Source organism: Podarcis melisellensis (assembly GCF_964234715.1).
Source record: "Podarcis melisellensis genome assembly, chromosome: Z".
NCBI classification, from domain to species: Eukaryota; Metazoa; Chordata; class Lepidosauria; order Squamata; family Lacertidae; genus Podarcis; species Podarcis melisellensis.
The window spans coordinates 7,352,254-7,368,975 of record NC_138547.1 but is presented as its reverse complement, the minus strand read 5'-3'; the positions used below and the strand labels follow the sequence as shown (position 1 = coordinate 7,368,975).

The 16,722-nt window shown below is 46.5% G+C and overlaps 2 protein-coding genes across 6 annotated transcripts in view; one reads left to right on the top strand and one right to left on the bottom strand.

The window, feature by feature from the left end:
* ASTN2 (astrotactin 2) overlaps positions 1-16,722 on the bottom strand; it is a 664,383-nt gene that overhangs the window by 151,009 nt on the left and 496,652 nt on the right. The window lies entirely within an intron of this gene.
* Positions 1,447-16,520, top strand: TRIM32 (tripartite motif containing 32). The gene is made up of 3 exons (XM_081896441.1): positions 1,447-1,544; positions 8,906-8,979; positions 13,685-16,520. Exon 3 carries the CDS (start codon positions 13,738-13,740, stop codon positions 15,682-15,684), a length of 1,947 nt encoding a protein of 648 aa, XP_081752567.1. The 5' UTR covers positions 1,447-1,544; positions 8,906-8,979; positions 13,685-13,737; the 3' UTR covers positions 15,685-16,520.

The following is a 16,722-nucleotide window of genomic DNA, read 5'->3' as shown; positions in this document are numbered from 1 at the left end:
TCTGCATTAAAGAAAGTGATGGGGAAAAGCACCAGGGGGGAATGTGGGGTAATCTCTGTGGCACAATGAGTCAGTGCACCTGGCTGTTAACCGGAAGGCTGGTAGTTCGAGCAGGGGGTTGGACTAGATGACCCTCGGGGATCCCTTCCAACTCTATGATGATCTCAGATGGTAGACACAACATCATCTAACCCAGCTGCAAACTAATCAGAATTCTTATCAGGTAGTCAACCTCATTAATCTCTCTGTAAACAAATCAAGATGAATGCTAGATAAACAGGTCATCAGGCACCACCCAGTGCAACCTCCTACGCCATCTTCCAAAGGGTAGGTGGTAGCACTAAAAAAGGTGGGGAGACCTTTCTTCCATGCCTGTAACAAAGAGGAGTTAATAGTTGCAACCATTAACATAAAGGGGGACAAGCAGAAGAAAAACAACCCACAAGACTGTTGGGTGTTTTAGTCTTCTCTGTTTTAGCTTATTTCACATTGTTTGGTTTTAAGGTGCCCTATTCATTATTTTTTTTTAATGTTTTGCCATATCTCTAAATTGTTTCCTTTTAAAATTGTTAAAATTGGTGCATGAGGTACTGTACAGTATAAAAACTTGCAATAAGATTTGGAACTCCCTCCCTGGAGAAGCCAGACTGGCTGCCTCCTTGTCCTTCTGCTGGCAAATGAAGGCATTCAGGAATTAATTGCTTTTAATTAAACGGCTAGTGCCATTTATTCTATTGTGATTATTTTATTGGCTTTAATGGATACCACATACAGTATGTATATGGTTTTAATTCTATCAATGTTCAATTGCTCTTTTATTTTAATGATTGATTTTTCTATATTTTAATGGTTGTTTTTAACTGTACGCTTCTTTGAATCCCGTCACAGAAAAAGGCGGGGTATAAACAACAACAACATCATCATCAACAACAGCAGCAGCAGAACAACAGCTTTGGGCAAACACGCACCCTACATACAAATAACACTTTAAAAAGTCTAAGTCTGGCTGATAAAAGCAAACATTTGTCGGGTGCATAGCCGTTTTGAAAACAACAGCAACACACAACTGAAAAAAAAGTTCTGCAAAACAAAATTCATCTAAAAAACACCCCCAGACCACCGAGTACAGCAAACGCTGTACAAAGTTGTTGTTGTGTGGGGGTTTTAAAGTCCTAAAGTCGCATTAAAGCTGGATGACTCTCAATCTCCATTATTGCCGCCATTATTATTAATAATAAATTATAATTATATTATGGTTATAATTATTATTATTATTAATAATGCCTGAAACAATTATCCGCCTCGGGCATTCCGCGGATTCGAACCATTGAGCCCCAAAACTCCTCCCGGAGGCGGAGGAAAGAAGACCTCCCTTGAAGACTTCAACTCCCATGAAGCTTCGCAGGAGGCGACGTTGCCGAGCGAATGAGGGTTGTACCAGAGGGAGGGGTGGGAGTGGCCAAGGCCCCTTCGCGCAGGCGCAGAGGATGGTGGGGACAAAGGCTTGATGCAGCTGCAGGAGAGAGAGAGAGAGAAAGCTGCAGGTAGGGAGGGGCTCTGTTTTGTTTGGGGGGGGGGCAAAGGGGTGGCCGCACCGGGGAAAGGGAGGGGGCAACGGGCAGGAACAGGGCGACCCCAGCACATCTCCTCCCCAACCAGTTATCCCCATGCAACTTCCACCCTTCTCATTTGCGCTCAGAAAAGGCTGCTTCTTCCGTCCCGCCGCGCCTCCTTCCCCTTCGCTGTATCCCTAAAGCAGACGGTGCTGCGCGCACTTCGCTTCCTGTGCAAAAAGAGAGAGCGATCTGGGCGTGCAAAGAGACGCGAGCATCATTCCCTCTGCAGAGAGGCCTCGCCAAAGTCCAGCTTCCGGCCCACCACAGATGCGGAAATCCGAACAAGGGGGGGGGGGCGGGGGGAGACCCGTCTTCAGAAAAAGCAACAAAGGACACGTCATTTAAAAAAAAAACAAAAACAAACCACAGACACGCACCGTGCAATGCAAAAGCAGGTGGTTGTTTTAAAACACTTCAGTTCTCCTAAATTCCAGCTGCTCAATGCCCCTTAAAAACGGGCATCTAAGCCAGCTTGGAGCACACTTTCTATTCCGAAGTCCCACCGTAGGAAGGATGTGCGAGAGAGGGCCGAAAAGAGACGGCAAGCAGCAGCAGCAGCACAGCCTAAGTTTTGCAGTTCCTGGAGCCGCAATTCTGCATGCAGATTTGTGCCAAAGTTCCCTTTCAGGTGAAAGGAGCCCACGGTCTTTTCCTGCATAGGGAGCCCCAAACCCTTCCAGAGGTACTAGCAGCGCTTATCTCTCAGGAGCTGAAGGGCATAATCTTCAGCCTCATAGTGAGCTATGGCGTGCACACAAAATTTCATAGAGATCTATGGATTACATGCATAGAAAAATCTCTCTTTCTTTCTCCATGCCCAGCATGTGATCAGTGCTGCACCCGACTAAAATTCGTACACCACAAAAGTCTCTAAGCCTCATGGGCCAAATAATATTTTTACCCCTCCAGTTCCCTAACCTAGCGGTCAGGATGTTGGAATTAAGACTTGACAGGCATGACTTTAACTCCCTGGCTTAGTGCCATGTTTTATTTGGACAGCCATTTATTGTCTCTCAGCTTAATCTACCTCACAGGGCCACTGTGAAGATTATAAAGGTCATGGGGAGAATTGAGAGCTGTTTGAAAGAAGTGTGGAAATGTAATGATGTCATTTTGATAATTATTAATAAAATTTATTAGGGCGCACAGTTCACTTTCCTCTCTGCCTTCTCTTAAGTAAACTTCCGAGATAGCCTATAAAAAGTGTCCTAAGCGTTGCAATACATGCTTCCCTCTCCATGCCATAACATATACAAACCCAAATTTATCTTTGCTTTGATAAGTCACACAATTTAAGATAGAAAGCGCTGCGTAGAAAACACACACACATTGCTTTGTGGATTCTTTGAAAACTGACAATCAACTTCCTAATCTACATTAGGGTAGCCTAGCAATGTTGTCACCGTCTCCTCTTTTTAAATTATTTTTGTTCCTTCACCTGCAGCCAGATAAGCAATTCATTTTTATACATGCAGTATAGCACAAGCAGGAGGGACTGCAATCTAAAAATTGCCACATGTAATGCAACAGGGCCAGGATATTTAATGGCTGAGTTACAGGTCAGTAGAGGTGGGGGACCTGTGGCCTCCAGATGTTGGTAGACTGTACCTCTCATCACCTCTGACCATTGGCCATGCTAGCTGGGGCCGATGGGAATCAGAGTTCAACCACAATTGGAGGGTGGACACATGTTCCCCACCCCTGTTGTGCAGTGCAAGAACTAGGAGATTGTGCCAATGGCCTGATGAAAAAAAGCTGGGTTTTGTGGAAAGAATTGAAGGATCACAGAGGTGTGTCAGGCAGAAAAGGAGATGCTGTTCTTTGTTTTGGTTTTTTGTTTGGTGGTGGTTGTTTTTTTAAAAAAGCCTCTGGTCCTTGAGAGAACTCATAGCAGTCTTTTAAATCAGGATGGGAGATGTAGTTGGCCAACTTTTCAGGGATGATGGGAGCTGGAGTTGTCAAAGGTTCCTACCCCTGCTTTAAAAGAACATCCTTTGCACATGCAGCAATAAACCTGCTAGCACATTTGCAAATCTAAGCAGAGTCTGGTATTATTATATATTTTATTATTTTTTCAGTTTATACACTGTCCTATACCTGCAGGTCTCAGAGCGGTTCAGACGGTAAAATCTGAATATAAAACCACAAAATACATAATAACCCCCCCCCAATCAATACCTCCCTCCAACTCCTTTTAAAAGGGCATAGGATGTCAATCAAATCAACCAAATGCCTGGTTAAAGAGAAATGTTTTGCTTGGTGCCTAAATGTGTATAATGAAGGTGCCAGGCAAACTTCCCTGTCTTCCATAGACAGGGAGCCACTGCAGAGAAGGCCTGTTCTCATGTTGCCACCCTCCGGACCTCTCGAGGAGGCGGCACATAAAGGAGGTCCTTGGAAGATGATCTCAGGCTCCAGGTAGGTTCATATGGCAAGAGGCAGTCCTTGAGGTACTGTGGTCCTGAGCTGTTTAAGGCTTTATATGTCAAAACCAGCACTTTGAATTGGTACCGGAAACTAATCAGTAGCCAGTGCAGTCGGACCAGGATTGGTGTAATAGGCTCAAACTGTCTTGATCCGGTGAGCAATCTGGCTGCTGAATTCGGCAGTAGCAGTTTCCGAACCATCTACAGAGGCAGCTCTACATGTAATGCATTGAAGTAATCTAACCCAGAGGTTACCAGAGCATAGATGACAGTAGTTAGGCTATCCCTGTCCAGATAGGGGCGTAGCTGGGCCACCAGCCAAAGCTTATGGAAGGCACTTTGGGCCACTGAGGTCACCTGAGCCTCGAGCAACAGCAAAGGATCCAGAAGTACCCCCAAGCTACGAACCTGCTCCTTCAGAGGGAGTGTAACCCCATCAAGCAGGCGATCTCCCACCAACTGGTCTAGGGAACCACCCACTAACAGTGCCTCAGTCTTATCTGGATTGAGCTTCAGTTTGTTGGTTCTCAAAGCAGTTTCTGTGCCAAAACTGGGTTTAAACCCCGATTGAAACGTCCAGAAAATCAGTTTCTTCCAAAAGCGCCTGGATCTGGTTTGCAACCACTCCCTCCAGAACACTGCTCAGGAAATGGAGATTAGCAACTGGCAAGCAGTTAGGTTTTCCGAATTGGTATGGTTTCAGATAAGATCGGGGAATTGTGGGTTGAGATTCCTGCACTGGAAGGGGGGTTGAGCTAGATGACCCTTGGGTTTCTTCCAACGCTACAATTTTGTGATTCTATGTAGAGCAACACCTTGGTAAAAATGGCCCATCCCCACCGCAACGTTACCTCCTCAATGAGCATAAGAATGTTCACCAAAAATTTAAAAACAAAACCCAGAAATAAAATATTTTTTAAACACAGTATCTGTAGCCATCTTCCCCATAGCGATATCCTGGAAAGTGCAGCTCAGTCAGAGGCTTGAAAAGGTATGTCTGTCTCCCTCTCCTCCCCCACCCTAGTGGCTTTTCTACAGCTGGATCATTATGCACAGTGCTTGAACACCTGAAAGCACAATACAAGTTCTTTATTGGTAGTAGCATATTAATATTAGTGCACCTAGGACTGCAAATAAGTCCATTTACATCTGGCATAGGCAAACTTGGCCCTCCAGATGTTTTGGGACTACAACTCCCATCATCCCTGACCACTGGTCCTGTTAGCTAGGGATGGTGGGAGCTGTAGTCCTAAAACATCTGGAGGGCCGAGTTTGCCTATGCCTGATTTACATGAAAAGATGTGGAGAATAACTGCAGTAGAGAGTGTGACTGTGTCAAGGGGGATACCCTTGAGTTAAAAAATTATAAAATGCTTTAGATTGGCCATACATTTGGCACACCCAAGAAACCATACCATACTTGGGTAACCTTGTCAATATACAGTGGTGCCCCGCAAGACGAATGCCTCGCAAGACGGAAAACTCGCTAGACGAAAGAGTTTTCCGTTTTGGAGGTGCTTTGCAAAACGAATCTCCTATGGGCTTGCTTCGCAAGACGAAAATGTCTGGCGAGTTCCTGCGGGTTTTTCTTCCTCCCCCCCCTTTTTCTAAGCCGCTTATCCGCTAAGCCGCTAATAGCGCTAAGCCGCTAATCCGTCAATGGGCTTGCTTCGCAAGACGAAAAAACCACTAGATGAAGAGACTCGCAGAACGGATTCTTTTCGTCTTGCGAGGCACCACTGTACAAAGTGGCACTGGATATGGAAGGAAGTGGGTGAGACATAAGACCTCACTTTCCAATCCGCTGTATTCCATTCCTCTAATGGGTACTGGATTCCCTATTTCAGAAGAAGTCATCCATGCAGTACATTACAGGGCGACAGAACCACAATGAGAGCTATTCATTTCAGCTCCTGCACTGGTGTTTGTGTTTGTTTTTACAGGGCTTAAAGTGTGTATAGTGTGTGTGTATAAAGTGTGACACCAAGGTTATTAAGAAAGGAGGGAATAAGCAGATAGTTTAGGATGGAAGACTATTCTAAACTCCTGGGTGTCAGCATTTGACAATTATAAATGATTCTGCCTCCCCCAGATCTCCTTATTCCCTCCTTCCTGAATAACTGTGGTGGTGCTGTCCCTCCTCTAGCCAGAAATGCCACCACATCACTTTAACATAGACCACTATAAACCAACAGTGTGTTATTAGAGGGTTAAAGCGAACTTGCTCTTTCAAATCTTTTAATTGCCTTGCTTGCAAGTACAGCAAAGTGGCTAAAGTGGTTTTGAGTGTTACAAGTTTAGACTTCCCTGAGACTTTTCAACTGGCCTTACAAATTGAAGTAATATTTCTCCACAGTAAGCCTAAATCCGATCTGCCACAGTTTGAATTCATTGCTTCTTGCACTTCCCTTAACATTTTTTTGGGGGGGGACTTTGCCTTATTTCCACATTCATGGAGTCTTGTTCAATCACTGCATCATGGTCACACTCAGGGGCGCCATGGGGGGGCTGAGGGCCCCAAAAAATTCCAAGGAGGGGGCTGGGCCCCCTCAAAATTCAGTAGCAGCTATGCACACATGCTGCAGGGTGTTCTAACTTTACTTGCGCAGCCCTGGCTCCCTCAGTTGTGGGGGCAAGACAGCGCACTTGCTCACACTTTTGCTAAGCAGTCTTCTAAGCAATTACACTCCCCCCATCTGAGAAGCCTTACTTAGGACAGTTTCTGCTGAGCATTGCTGACATGCGTGCGCCCTCCAAGCACCCCAACAATGCCAACTTCTTTCACTCAGGTTTGCACCTAGAGTACTGAAGAGTCTGTTTATAAGACTTGAAGCTGAATAATGCTGCTAGCAAAACACTTCATTTCTGTATTGTACTTACTCTCTTATACATCACTTTAAACCTGAATACTAAAACCTCTGTTCAGTGTTAAAAACTCAGATATATAAGCTAGGTGCCAAATGGTTCCTTAAACCAAGCTTGCAGACACCAAAACACAATGTCTAGTTGCTATTTTGAGGCAAGTCTTGTTTTTCAAATGAGGGATTGACTGATTGATTCTCAGTTAAACACCTGGCTAGTTCAGATGACAACCTTAAACTAGATTAAGAGCTTTGATAACTTAAATAATAAAAGTCACATGGTGCAGGGACAGTCAACATGTATATATTGACCAATTCCAACCTCTTTTTCTTAATGGTGACAGTTCCTGCCCCAGGCTGCACAGAAAAAGCATTTTGGTTCCAGAAATTCATTCCGATTGTGCAGATAAAATACAACTGATTGTATTCTGCAGGATAGGGTATTAGTGTGTGGAAACAGTCCAGATCCAGTGTTTACCAGATGGAGATGTCAGGGGCCCAGTTATCTTCACTTGGTCGCAAGTGGTCAAAAGGCAGGTGCAAAATGTGCCTGGCGCCTGGCTAATTTCGAACCCTGCCTCTATTGCCATTGTTAAAAGTGGAAGCACAGAGATACCAACAGTGGCGTAGCGTGGGGGTTGCAGGGGGGGGCCGGCCGCACCGGGCGCAACATCTGGGGGTTAGGGTTAGGGGGCGCAAATCCACGGCTTAGGGGGCACAAATTACTTGCCTTTCCCCGGGTGCTGACAACCCACGCTACACCACTGGATACCAAGATGGTATGGACTGGTCAGATCTTGTGAGTGTGAGCTCATTCTAGACATTTGGCAGGAGCCATGGGGACAAGAGCTCAGGTGGCCACTGAACTGAAAAGTTATGGGGAAGACTGGCAACCCACCACTTCCCCCAAAACTGCCTCCATCTTTCTCTCAACTGCACCCCTCCCACCATCTCACCCAACCATTCTTCTCTCTTTGCAAGCCTCTCCCCAACCACAGCAAAAATGTGTCCAGAATCTCAGCAGAAGAGCAAGCAGCTGGTGGAAAGGGGTGGGTGGGTGGGAACCACAAGCCATGGAATGGGTTAAACCCACACCCCTCTGTCCACAGTTTCTCCCTTGCAGATCATTCCTTTTAAGCTATTCTCTCCAGGACTGTCACCACGCTCTGGGCTTTTGACGTCATAGAACAAAATTGTTCAGTAAACCCGAACTCGGAGGGAGTCGTTTGCACAATGCAACTGAGAATTCTGGTTCAACTCAGTCAGCTTTAAACCACCTCTGTTGGCTGTGCTTGTTAGGTCTTGCCTAGTGGAAACATCTGCAAATGAAATTAATTGGAAAACAACAAAATAGAGTAAATATACTTTTTTAGAGTGGGAGAGAGAAACAATTGTGACAAGCAAATTATACTCCAGCACTAATTTCATTCAAATTGGGCCCTACCAGGGAATTGTACCCAACTGATTCAGCTCAGAAGTGAAAATAATATACTGCTGGTCTCCTTGAGACTGTTTATTTATTTGTCTTTAGATTTAAATTTCTCCTGTTAAGAGCTGAATACAGCGATGGGGTGAACTCCCATTGCTCAGTCCCTGCTCCTGCCAACCTAGCAGTTTGAAACCACCCCTAAAAGTGCAAGTAGATAAATAGGAACTGCTCCGGCGGGAAGGTAAACGGCGTTTCCGTGCGCTGCTCTGGTTTGCCAGAAGTGGCTTAGTCATGCTGGCCACAGGACCTGGAAGCTGCACACCGGCTCCCTCGGCCAAAAAAGCGACATGAGCGCCACAACCCCAGAGTCGGCCACGACTGGACCTAATGGTCAGGGGTCCCTTTACCTTTACAGTTTCGGAAGTGTTGGGCTTATTACTACTTTGACAATGCATATACCTCCTTATTGCTAACCATGTTTCTTGTAGTATCTAAAGTACTTTCTGGGGGCAGCTTGAAACTTGCTCATTAACTGCGATTTTCTTTCCCCTCTCTTTGCCTCTGTGAATCCAGGGAACTGCCTTGACACCTGACACATGAGACAAAAACTGCTTGGATGTCATTACGGATCACCTACCACAAGTGAGGTAAAGACCAAGTTGGCTGTGTTGCTGAATTATTTCCAGTAACTGCATCCGAACACGCAGGGGACGGACACACACACACACACACACAGTATTTATGATGTGAATTTAGTACCAATAAAACGGCAACACTACTTAGTCTCACCAGTCACAAATCTGCCTTGTTATTAAAACCGATTGCCGTTTATTGCTAAGAAGTAGATCTCTGCAGAATGTGGCCAGTGTCTTATTTAATAGTGCCTGGAATCCTCCATCCTCTTCTGGTTATCTAGAAATTCCCCTGCACTTATGCCTCTCTGCAGTCATACTTTGCAGAGCTGATAAGCAGAAGATGTGCAAATTCATTGTTTAACTGTAACCCCCCCCCCCAAACAGCTAACTGTTTTTGTTTTGTAAAAGCCCAAAGCCTGCTCTTTTATTAAAAAGCCACCAACTTTTTCATTCTCCACTTTTTGGAGCTCATTTCAGAAGCTCCTCTGTGCAATTTACCAAGCCAAGAAACCACAAAGAAACTCACACATCTGCTAGTCTTGTACATGTGAAGATAACAAGCAATGTCTCCTGGAAGCGCATTTCCAGAAAGTTCAGGGTCTTGCATCCATGAAAAAAAAATCTAATAATCAGATTCTGCTTGGTAGCAGGTTAGGGAGTTTTCACCACTCAGGTATTAAAGTTGCTATGATAATGAGCTGCAGATGAGGACCCACACAAATAAAGCAGTAAAAACAGTCCCTGCACATAGAAAATCAGTATGCTGGAGAGAAGACTAGGGCAGAACCCTTCACCCTGACATGCTAGCTTTCTATGGGTAGGGATTTTGTTGCTCTTGTTTTAAAAATATTTATATGGAGAAGCATTTGGGCACATGGGTCCCCTATCTGCTTTATGAAAGTGCTCTAGTCCTTCCCAATTTGGATGAAAACAAGGCTTCTGTCTAACCCAGGGGTTGTCAGTGTCATGCATCTCTAGCTTCATGTTTTCTAATACCCCCCAGTGGTTGTGCAGGATTTCTCACATCCACTCGCCCCTCCTTTAATGACCAAGCATTTGGAACATAGGAACTGCCTTATAGCAAGTTAGACAATTGGTTCACCTAGCTCAGTACTACACCACCTGCTGGTATCTCTTTCGTCATCTGCTCCCTGATCCTTTTAGCTGGAGATGTTAGGGATTGCACCCAAGATCTTCTGCATACAAAGTTTGTATTCTTGTGCAGAACTGGAAGCTTTCCCAATTGCAAATCCACGAGAAAGACGAATACCATCTGTATCCTATCGCATAATGGCTTAATGATGCCACCTGTTTTGTGTAGCTCTTTCTCAATGGCTTTCAATGGCTTAACTACTTTGAAGACAGCACAGCTGGAATCCTGAGAATGCAGAGTTTAATATAAAGGAAAGGAATAGGGAAGTGGTTTGGGAACCTGGATAACAATACTGTCTCATTAGATTGACTATACAGTATGCGCAAGATATCTGGCTGTTACAAGACTCATTAAGGATAGTTGAGAAGGGAAATTACATGTATTTTACCAAAAAAACGCCCCTGTGGAGGGGGTTGCTTAGGAATGTGACCCTGCACAGGGAAATGCACAGGATTTTTGCAATCATTTTTTAAAGCACCTGATTAACCCCTGCTGTACCAACACTGATTGGAACACTTGAGGCTTGAAAGCATGAAGCCTGTTAGGAGACATCAGATCTATGGTTTTTGTTGAAGTTTCTTGCTCTGAAGGATTGTTTGGGGTGACTAATATCAAGAGTGGTCGATTGCCCTCACCCAGTCCATTTCCCTTGTTCTTCACATCTTATCCAAACTCCATCTCCACAGTAAGCAGTGTTACATGGTCTTTGACATGTAACGTAAGAGGATCTTTATTTTGCCATTCCTGATACCCAACAAATAGTACAATTCCACAGGGATGAACAAATGTATGTAAACACATGAACCTGCTTTATATGGAATCAAGGCACTACCCCAGTACCACATGCTCTCACTGGCAGCATTGCTTCACAATCTCCAACCTTAATCCAGGTAGCATGAAAACTCCCACTGCGTGATGGCCTTCCTATTCTGAAGCTACATTACAATGAGCCAGATCATCGGTCTTTCCTTCCACTCCACTTTTAAGTGGCTCCACAGGGTCTCAAGCACTCTTTCACACTAAACCTTTTTCACTAAAACCTGTATATGTTGCATGCAGAGCATGCCTGCATGTACCTAATCCAGCGCTGTATGTTGCTTACTGACAGCAGACGCCAAGGGTTGAATCTGGGGCTCCCCATGAGCAGAGCTCTGGTGTTGAGCTATGCTCCTCTTATGAACACAGAAAACCATTTTATCTAGCTCATCTTATCTGTTTGTTCCTAACTGGAAGCAGTTCTCCAGGGTTTCAGTCAGGAGTCCTGTCCCCTGCCCCATCTTACCTGAGGTTGGTGACTGGACCTGTGGCTTGAGGTGCACAGATCATATGCTCTACTCCTGAACTGTGGTCATTCTCTCCTGTTATGAAGGCACTTTCTGCTGTGTCAGACCACTGCTCCACCTAGTCAGTATTGCCTGCACAGCCTGGAAGGAGCTCACCAGGGCTTCAGACAGGAGACATTCATAGCAGTTGCCATTAGAGATTGAAGCTGGACCTTTTACATGCAAGTCAGACACTCTGCCACAGAGCCATGGCTATTCAGAGTGGCTCTCTAAAGACTGAGGCAGGCATCTCTCCCAGCGTTGCAACTTCACATCTTTTAAGGATTCCAGAAATTGAATCTAAGTCCAATATGTGTGTGAATCATGCACTCTCTACATAGCTCTGGCCCCTCACCAGCTACATGCATGCAACTGAAGCTGTGTGAAGGTGATCTAGTCACTAAAAGAATCTGTTCATTCATGCCACCCCCACATTTCCCCTCCCAAGCCCGGCTTACCCCCAAAATTGAGATCTTTTGCCCCAAAAATATGAATCGGTATTATAGGTTGTACCCCTCCACTAAGTTACACACAGAGTAGACACACAGAGATTAACCAGGTAAGGGGAACCTTTGCCTCCCCCGCAGCTGTTGCTCCCTTTATCCGTGTCCATTGGATATATTAGCTGGGGCTGGTGGGAGTTAGTTCAGCAATGGCTGGAGGGCCAAAGGTTCTCCACAGCTCAAATCAACCTAAGTTGGTCATGACCATTATTTTAGCCATGTCCGCTCTTAGAAATAACATTGCAGCTCTCCATTCTCTCTCCCATATGTCCTTCTGATCTCATACTCTTTTCTCTGTTAGTCTATTTGTCCCCTCATTATTCTATACCATGCTACGAATATGGTAACCTGCCTTGTACTGCAAAATACATTTTTCCATGTATCCTAGTAGCATCTGCTGTGAATGGCCTCCAGGATCTCAGGCAGAGGAAGATCTTTCCCATCACCTGCTAATTCAGGAGTGGGGAGCCTTTGGCCTTCTGCGTGCTGCTGACCTGCAACTCCTACTAGCCCTAGAAAGCATGATCAATGCCTAGGGATGATGGGATATGTAATTCCACAACATCTGAAGAGCCAAAGGTCCCCCATACCTGTTCCAATGGAGCCTTTTAACAGGAGCTGCCTTCTCTCAATCCAAATCATGTTAAACAGATCTGACTTATTAAGGTGGATTATATTTAGCATCAGCTCTGAAGAGTAACATTCTACTTGAGAGGCATTCCTACCTAGGTTGCACTAGATCAGGGGTCTGCAACCTAAGGCCCATGGGCCACAAGCGGCCCATGGGGGTTGTTTAACCGGCCTATGGACCCCTGCCTCCCGCTGAGTCGGCTCCTGTACGCCGTGCTAAACCAGTGCGGAGCAGAGCGGGGGCCGCCTTCTGCAAAGCTGGCTGGCTTCCCATTGGCTGTAGGAAGCTCCTGCAGCCAATGGGAAGCTGCTCATGTCTCCTCTGCGCTGGAAATAGTGTTTGTACGTGTGTGCACTCCAGCCCACTGCGGCGTCTGCGGGACCATGAACTGGCCCAAGCCACAAAAACTTTGCCAACCCCTGCGCTAGATGCTCCATGCAAGCCCCTTACTTATTTGGCATGTGCAGAGTCTTTGAAAGGCCAGGGGTACATACTGTGCTCCTCTCAAAAGGCTGTTCCACATCCAGACTTGCTCAGTGCCAGAGCTGCTGCAACTTGTGAAGTTTCCTTTCCACTTGGGGCAGTTCAGCTGTGAAGATTAAACTTCCTATTTAATTGTACCTTTTGAGCCCATGGCTTTATTTAGTGGGACGAAAAACAAGGAAACAAACCCAAATCTGGGTATTTTGTGTGTGTGTGTGTGTGTGTGTGTGTGTGTGTGTGAGAGAGAGAGAGAGAGAGAGAGAGAGAGAGAGAGAGAGAGAGAGAACTGCAACCCACTCAAAGCTTGAAGGGCGTGGTGGCCTAGAGGTGTAATGAAAGCAGTAGGTTGCATGCACTGGATTCTTGTGAGATAATTGCTTGGCATAGGTAGAGGGATGCAGAAGTAAGGAATCTCTCACTTGGGCCAGTGAAAGCTCTTTCTATGTCCATTATAGTCTTAGAAGCTCCCTGCTCCACACCAAAAAAAGTCATGAGATCTAGAAGCCTGACACATTTTTTTAGAAAAGAAAAAAAGCAGTGCAATTAAATCAGCCTGGTTCAGAATATTGGAGGGCTAAGCACCCACTAGGACTTAAATATTTTATTCTTCTCTTTTCCCTAACAGCATCAAAAACGGCTGAGATAAATGCAGCCACTCTCAACTTCACCTGCAAAGTCATGGCTGCTGCCCCTCATCTCAATGTGGACGCACTCCGTGAAGTCTTGGAATGCCCCATCTGCATGGAATGTTTTACCGAAGAGCACCTAAGGCCGAAACTGCTGCACTGTGGGCATACCATCTGCAAACAGTGCACTGAGAAGCTCCTGGCCAACAGCATCAATGGGATACGCTGTCCCTTCTGCAGCAAAGTCACGAGGATCACCAGCTTGGCTCAGCTGACGGACAACCTGACTGTGCTGAAGATCATAGACACAGCGGGACTCAGCGAAACCGTTGGCATCCTCATGTGCAAGGCTTGTGGGCGGAGGCTCCCCAAGCACTTCTGCAAGAGCTGTGGCATGGTCTTGTGTGAATCATGCAAAGAAGCTGAGCATGTGCAGCAGGGGCACGGCGTGGTTGCTATCAAAGAGGCAGCCGACGAACGGAGGAGGGAATTTGGGGCCCGGCTCGGCCAGCTGCGAGAGCTCATGGGTGACCTGCAGAAAAGGAAGGCAACTTTGGAAGGAGTTTCGAAGGACCTCCAAGTAAGGTACAAAGCCGTCCTGCAGGAGTATGGGAAAGAGGAGCGCAAAGTCCAAGAGGAGCTTGCTAGGTCCCGAAAGTTCTTCACCACCTCCCTCTCTGAGGTGGAGAAAGTGAACAGCCAGATCATGGAGGAGCAGGCTTACCTGCTGAACATCGCCGAGGTACAGATTGTGTCACGGTGTGACTACTTTCTTGCCAAAATCAAACAGGGAGACATAGCCCTCTTAGAGGAGGAGGGTGATGAAGAGGAACCTGAACTGATGAACAGCCTCCCCAAAGAGTTGACCCTGCAAGAAGTTGAGCTCCTCAAGGTAGGCCATGTTGGGCCGCTGCAGATTGGACAGGTGGTTAAAAAACCCAGGAGCATCAATGTGGAGGAATCGCAGGTGGAGATGGTGGCAGCGGCCTCTGTCTCCTTCAGGGAGGCAAACGTGGCTGACGCAGAGGCCAGCTCGCTGCCCAGTTGCTCTTCACCCAGCAAACCACGCATGCCAGAGGCAGCAGCCAGCATCCAGCAGTGCAACTTCCTCAAGAAGATGGGCTCTAAAGGCAGCACTCCAGGGACTTTCAACCTGCCCGTCAGCCTGCATGTCACGCCCCAGGGGGAGGTGCTTGTAGCAGATCGCGGAAACTTCAGAATCCAAGTCTTTACCCGCAAGGGCTTCCTAAAGGAGATCCGCCGGAGTCCCAGTGGCATTGACAGCTTTGTGCTCAGCTTTCTCGGAGCAGATCTGCCCAACCTGACTCCTTTGTCTGTCACCATGAACTGCAATGGACTGATTGGCGTGACTGACAGCTACGACAACTCTGTGAAGGTGTACACGATGGACGGGCACTGTGTGGCGTGCCACAGGAGCCAGCTAAGCAAGCCGTGGGGCATCACTGCCCTCCCATCGGGGCAGTTTGTAGTGACGGATGTGGAAGGAGGGAAGCTTTGGTGCTTCACAGTAGACCGCAGCATTGGGGTTGTGAAGTACAGTTGCCTGTGTAGCGCCGTGCGCCCCAAGTTCGTGACTTGCGACACCGAAGGGACTATCTACTTCACCCAGGGGCTGGGCTTGAACCTTGAAAACCGCCAACACGAGCACCACTTGGAAGGAGGCTTTTCGATCGGTTCTGTTGGCCCAGATGGCCATCTTGGCCGGCAGATCAGCCATTTCTTCTCGGAGAACGAGGACTTCCGGTGCATCGCAGGGATGTGCGTGGACGCCCGGGGAGACCTGATCGTTGCAGACAGCAGCCGGAAGGAAATACTGCATTTTCCAAAAGGGGGTGGCTATAACATCTTAATCCGGGAGGGACTCACGTGCCCGGTTGGCATAGCCATCACCCCCAAGGGACAGCTCTTGGTCTTGGACTGTTGGGATCATTGCATTAAGATCTACAGTTACCACCTGAGGAGGTACTCCACACCTTAAGAGGAAAAAGGCATAGTGTGTGTGAGGGGGAAGGTGTAACATGTGTGTCCACGCAAGAGATTCCTTTGTTGTTCCTAGTAGATTGACTTGTCATTCAGTGCCATAGTTTTCAAGCAGAGTGTGCCACAGTCCTGGCTGAACTGCTGCAGCGGCCACCTTTTTTGTGTGTGCTCTTAGAAGAAAAGATAGGCAATCTCTGTGTTTGTGTGCGCACATTTTATTACTACTAAAATAGAAGTTAGCTAAGTAAATCTCCTTAGTAAGTGGAGAGTGCTGATAAAAGAGAGCTGGGATTTTCACAAGTCCTGCCTTGCACCCCTAGGTTCCACCCCCCCCTTTCTGCCACTGCATGCGTATCAGGGCTCCAGCACCAGTCTCTTTTCATTGGCCTTTTCACCACAGTAGCTGGTAGTACTTTCCCCACTACTGAATCCTTTTAATTTCCCAACCGTGTTGGTGCAACCCACCCATCACAAACACTTCATCACCACAGTCCTGGTTTGAAATCAACCCCCCACTCCCCAAACCAGGATCTCACCCATCCTTACAGTGCCAACAGAGCCCTAGCGCTCAACATGTGTTAATGTGTATGTGTGCGTGCGTGTGCAAGAGAGAGACTGACTTTGTGCCCATTGATCATTCTGAAGTTAGACTGCTGCAATTGCAGGAAACTTGACTTGAAGCTAAAACTGTCTCCTAGGATTCTATGTTCATGAACCTTTTGTTTTGAACAGCAGCGATAGCCTTGCTGGATGGGAACTGATCCGAGATTTGTTTTTGATTCATGACTTTTGTGTTGTCTCTCGCTTGGAAAAAAAAAATGTCTTGGAAAGCCATGTTTCTTGTTGATGTTTTTGCTAGGGGAAGGAGAAATTGGGAGTAAACAAGATCAAATCTGACAAACGATATGTTTAACCCTGCACCTTCAATATCCAGCATTCCACACCGCTGCACTGCCTGATGGGTTTCCACTAGTTGCACCGTACGGAAAAGCTACTTGTCCGTAAGATGGGGGAAAGGCAGCTTTTTATTTCATTA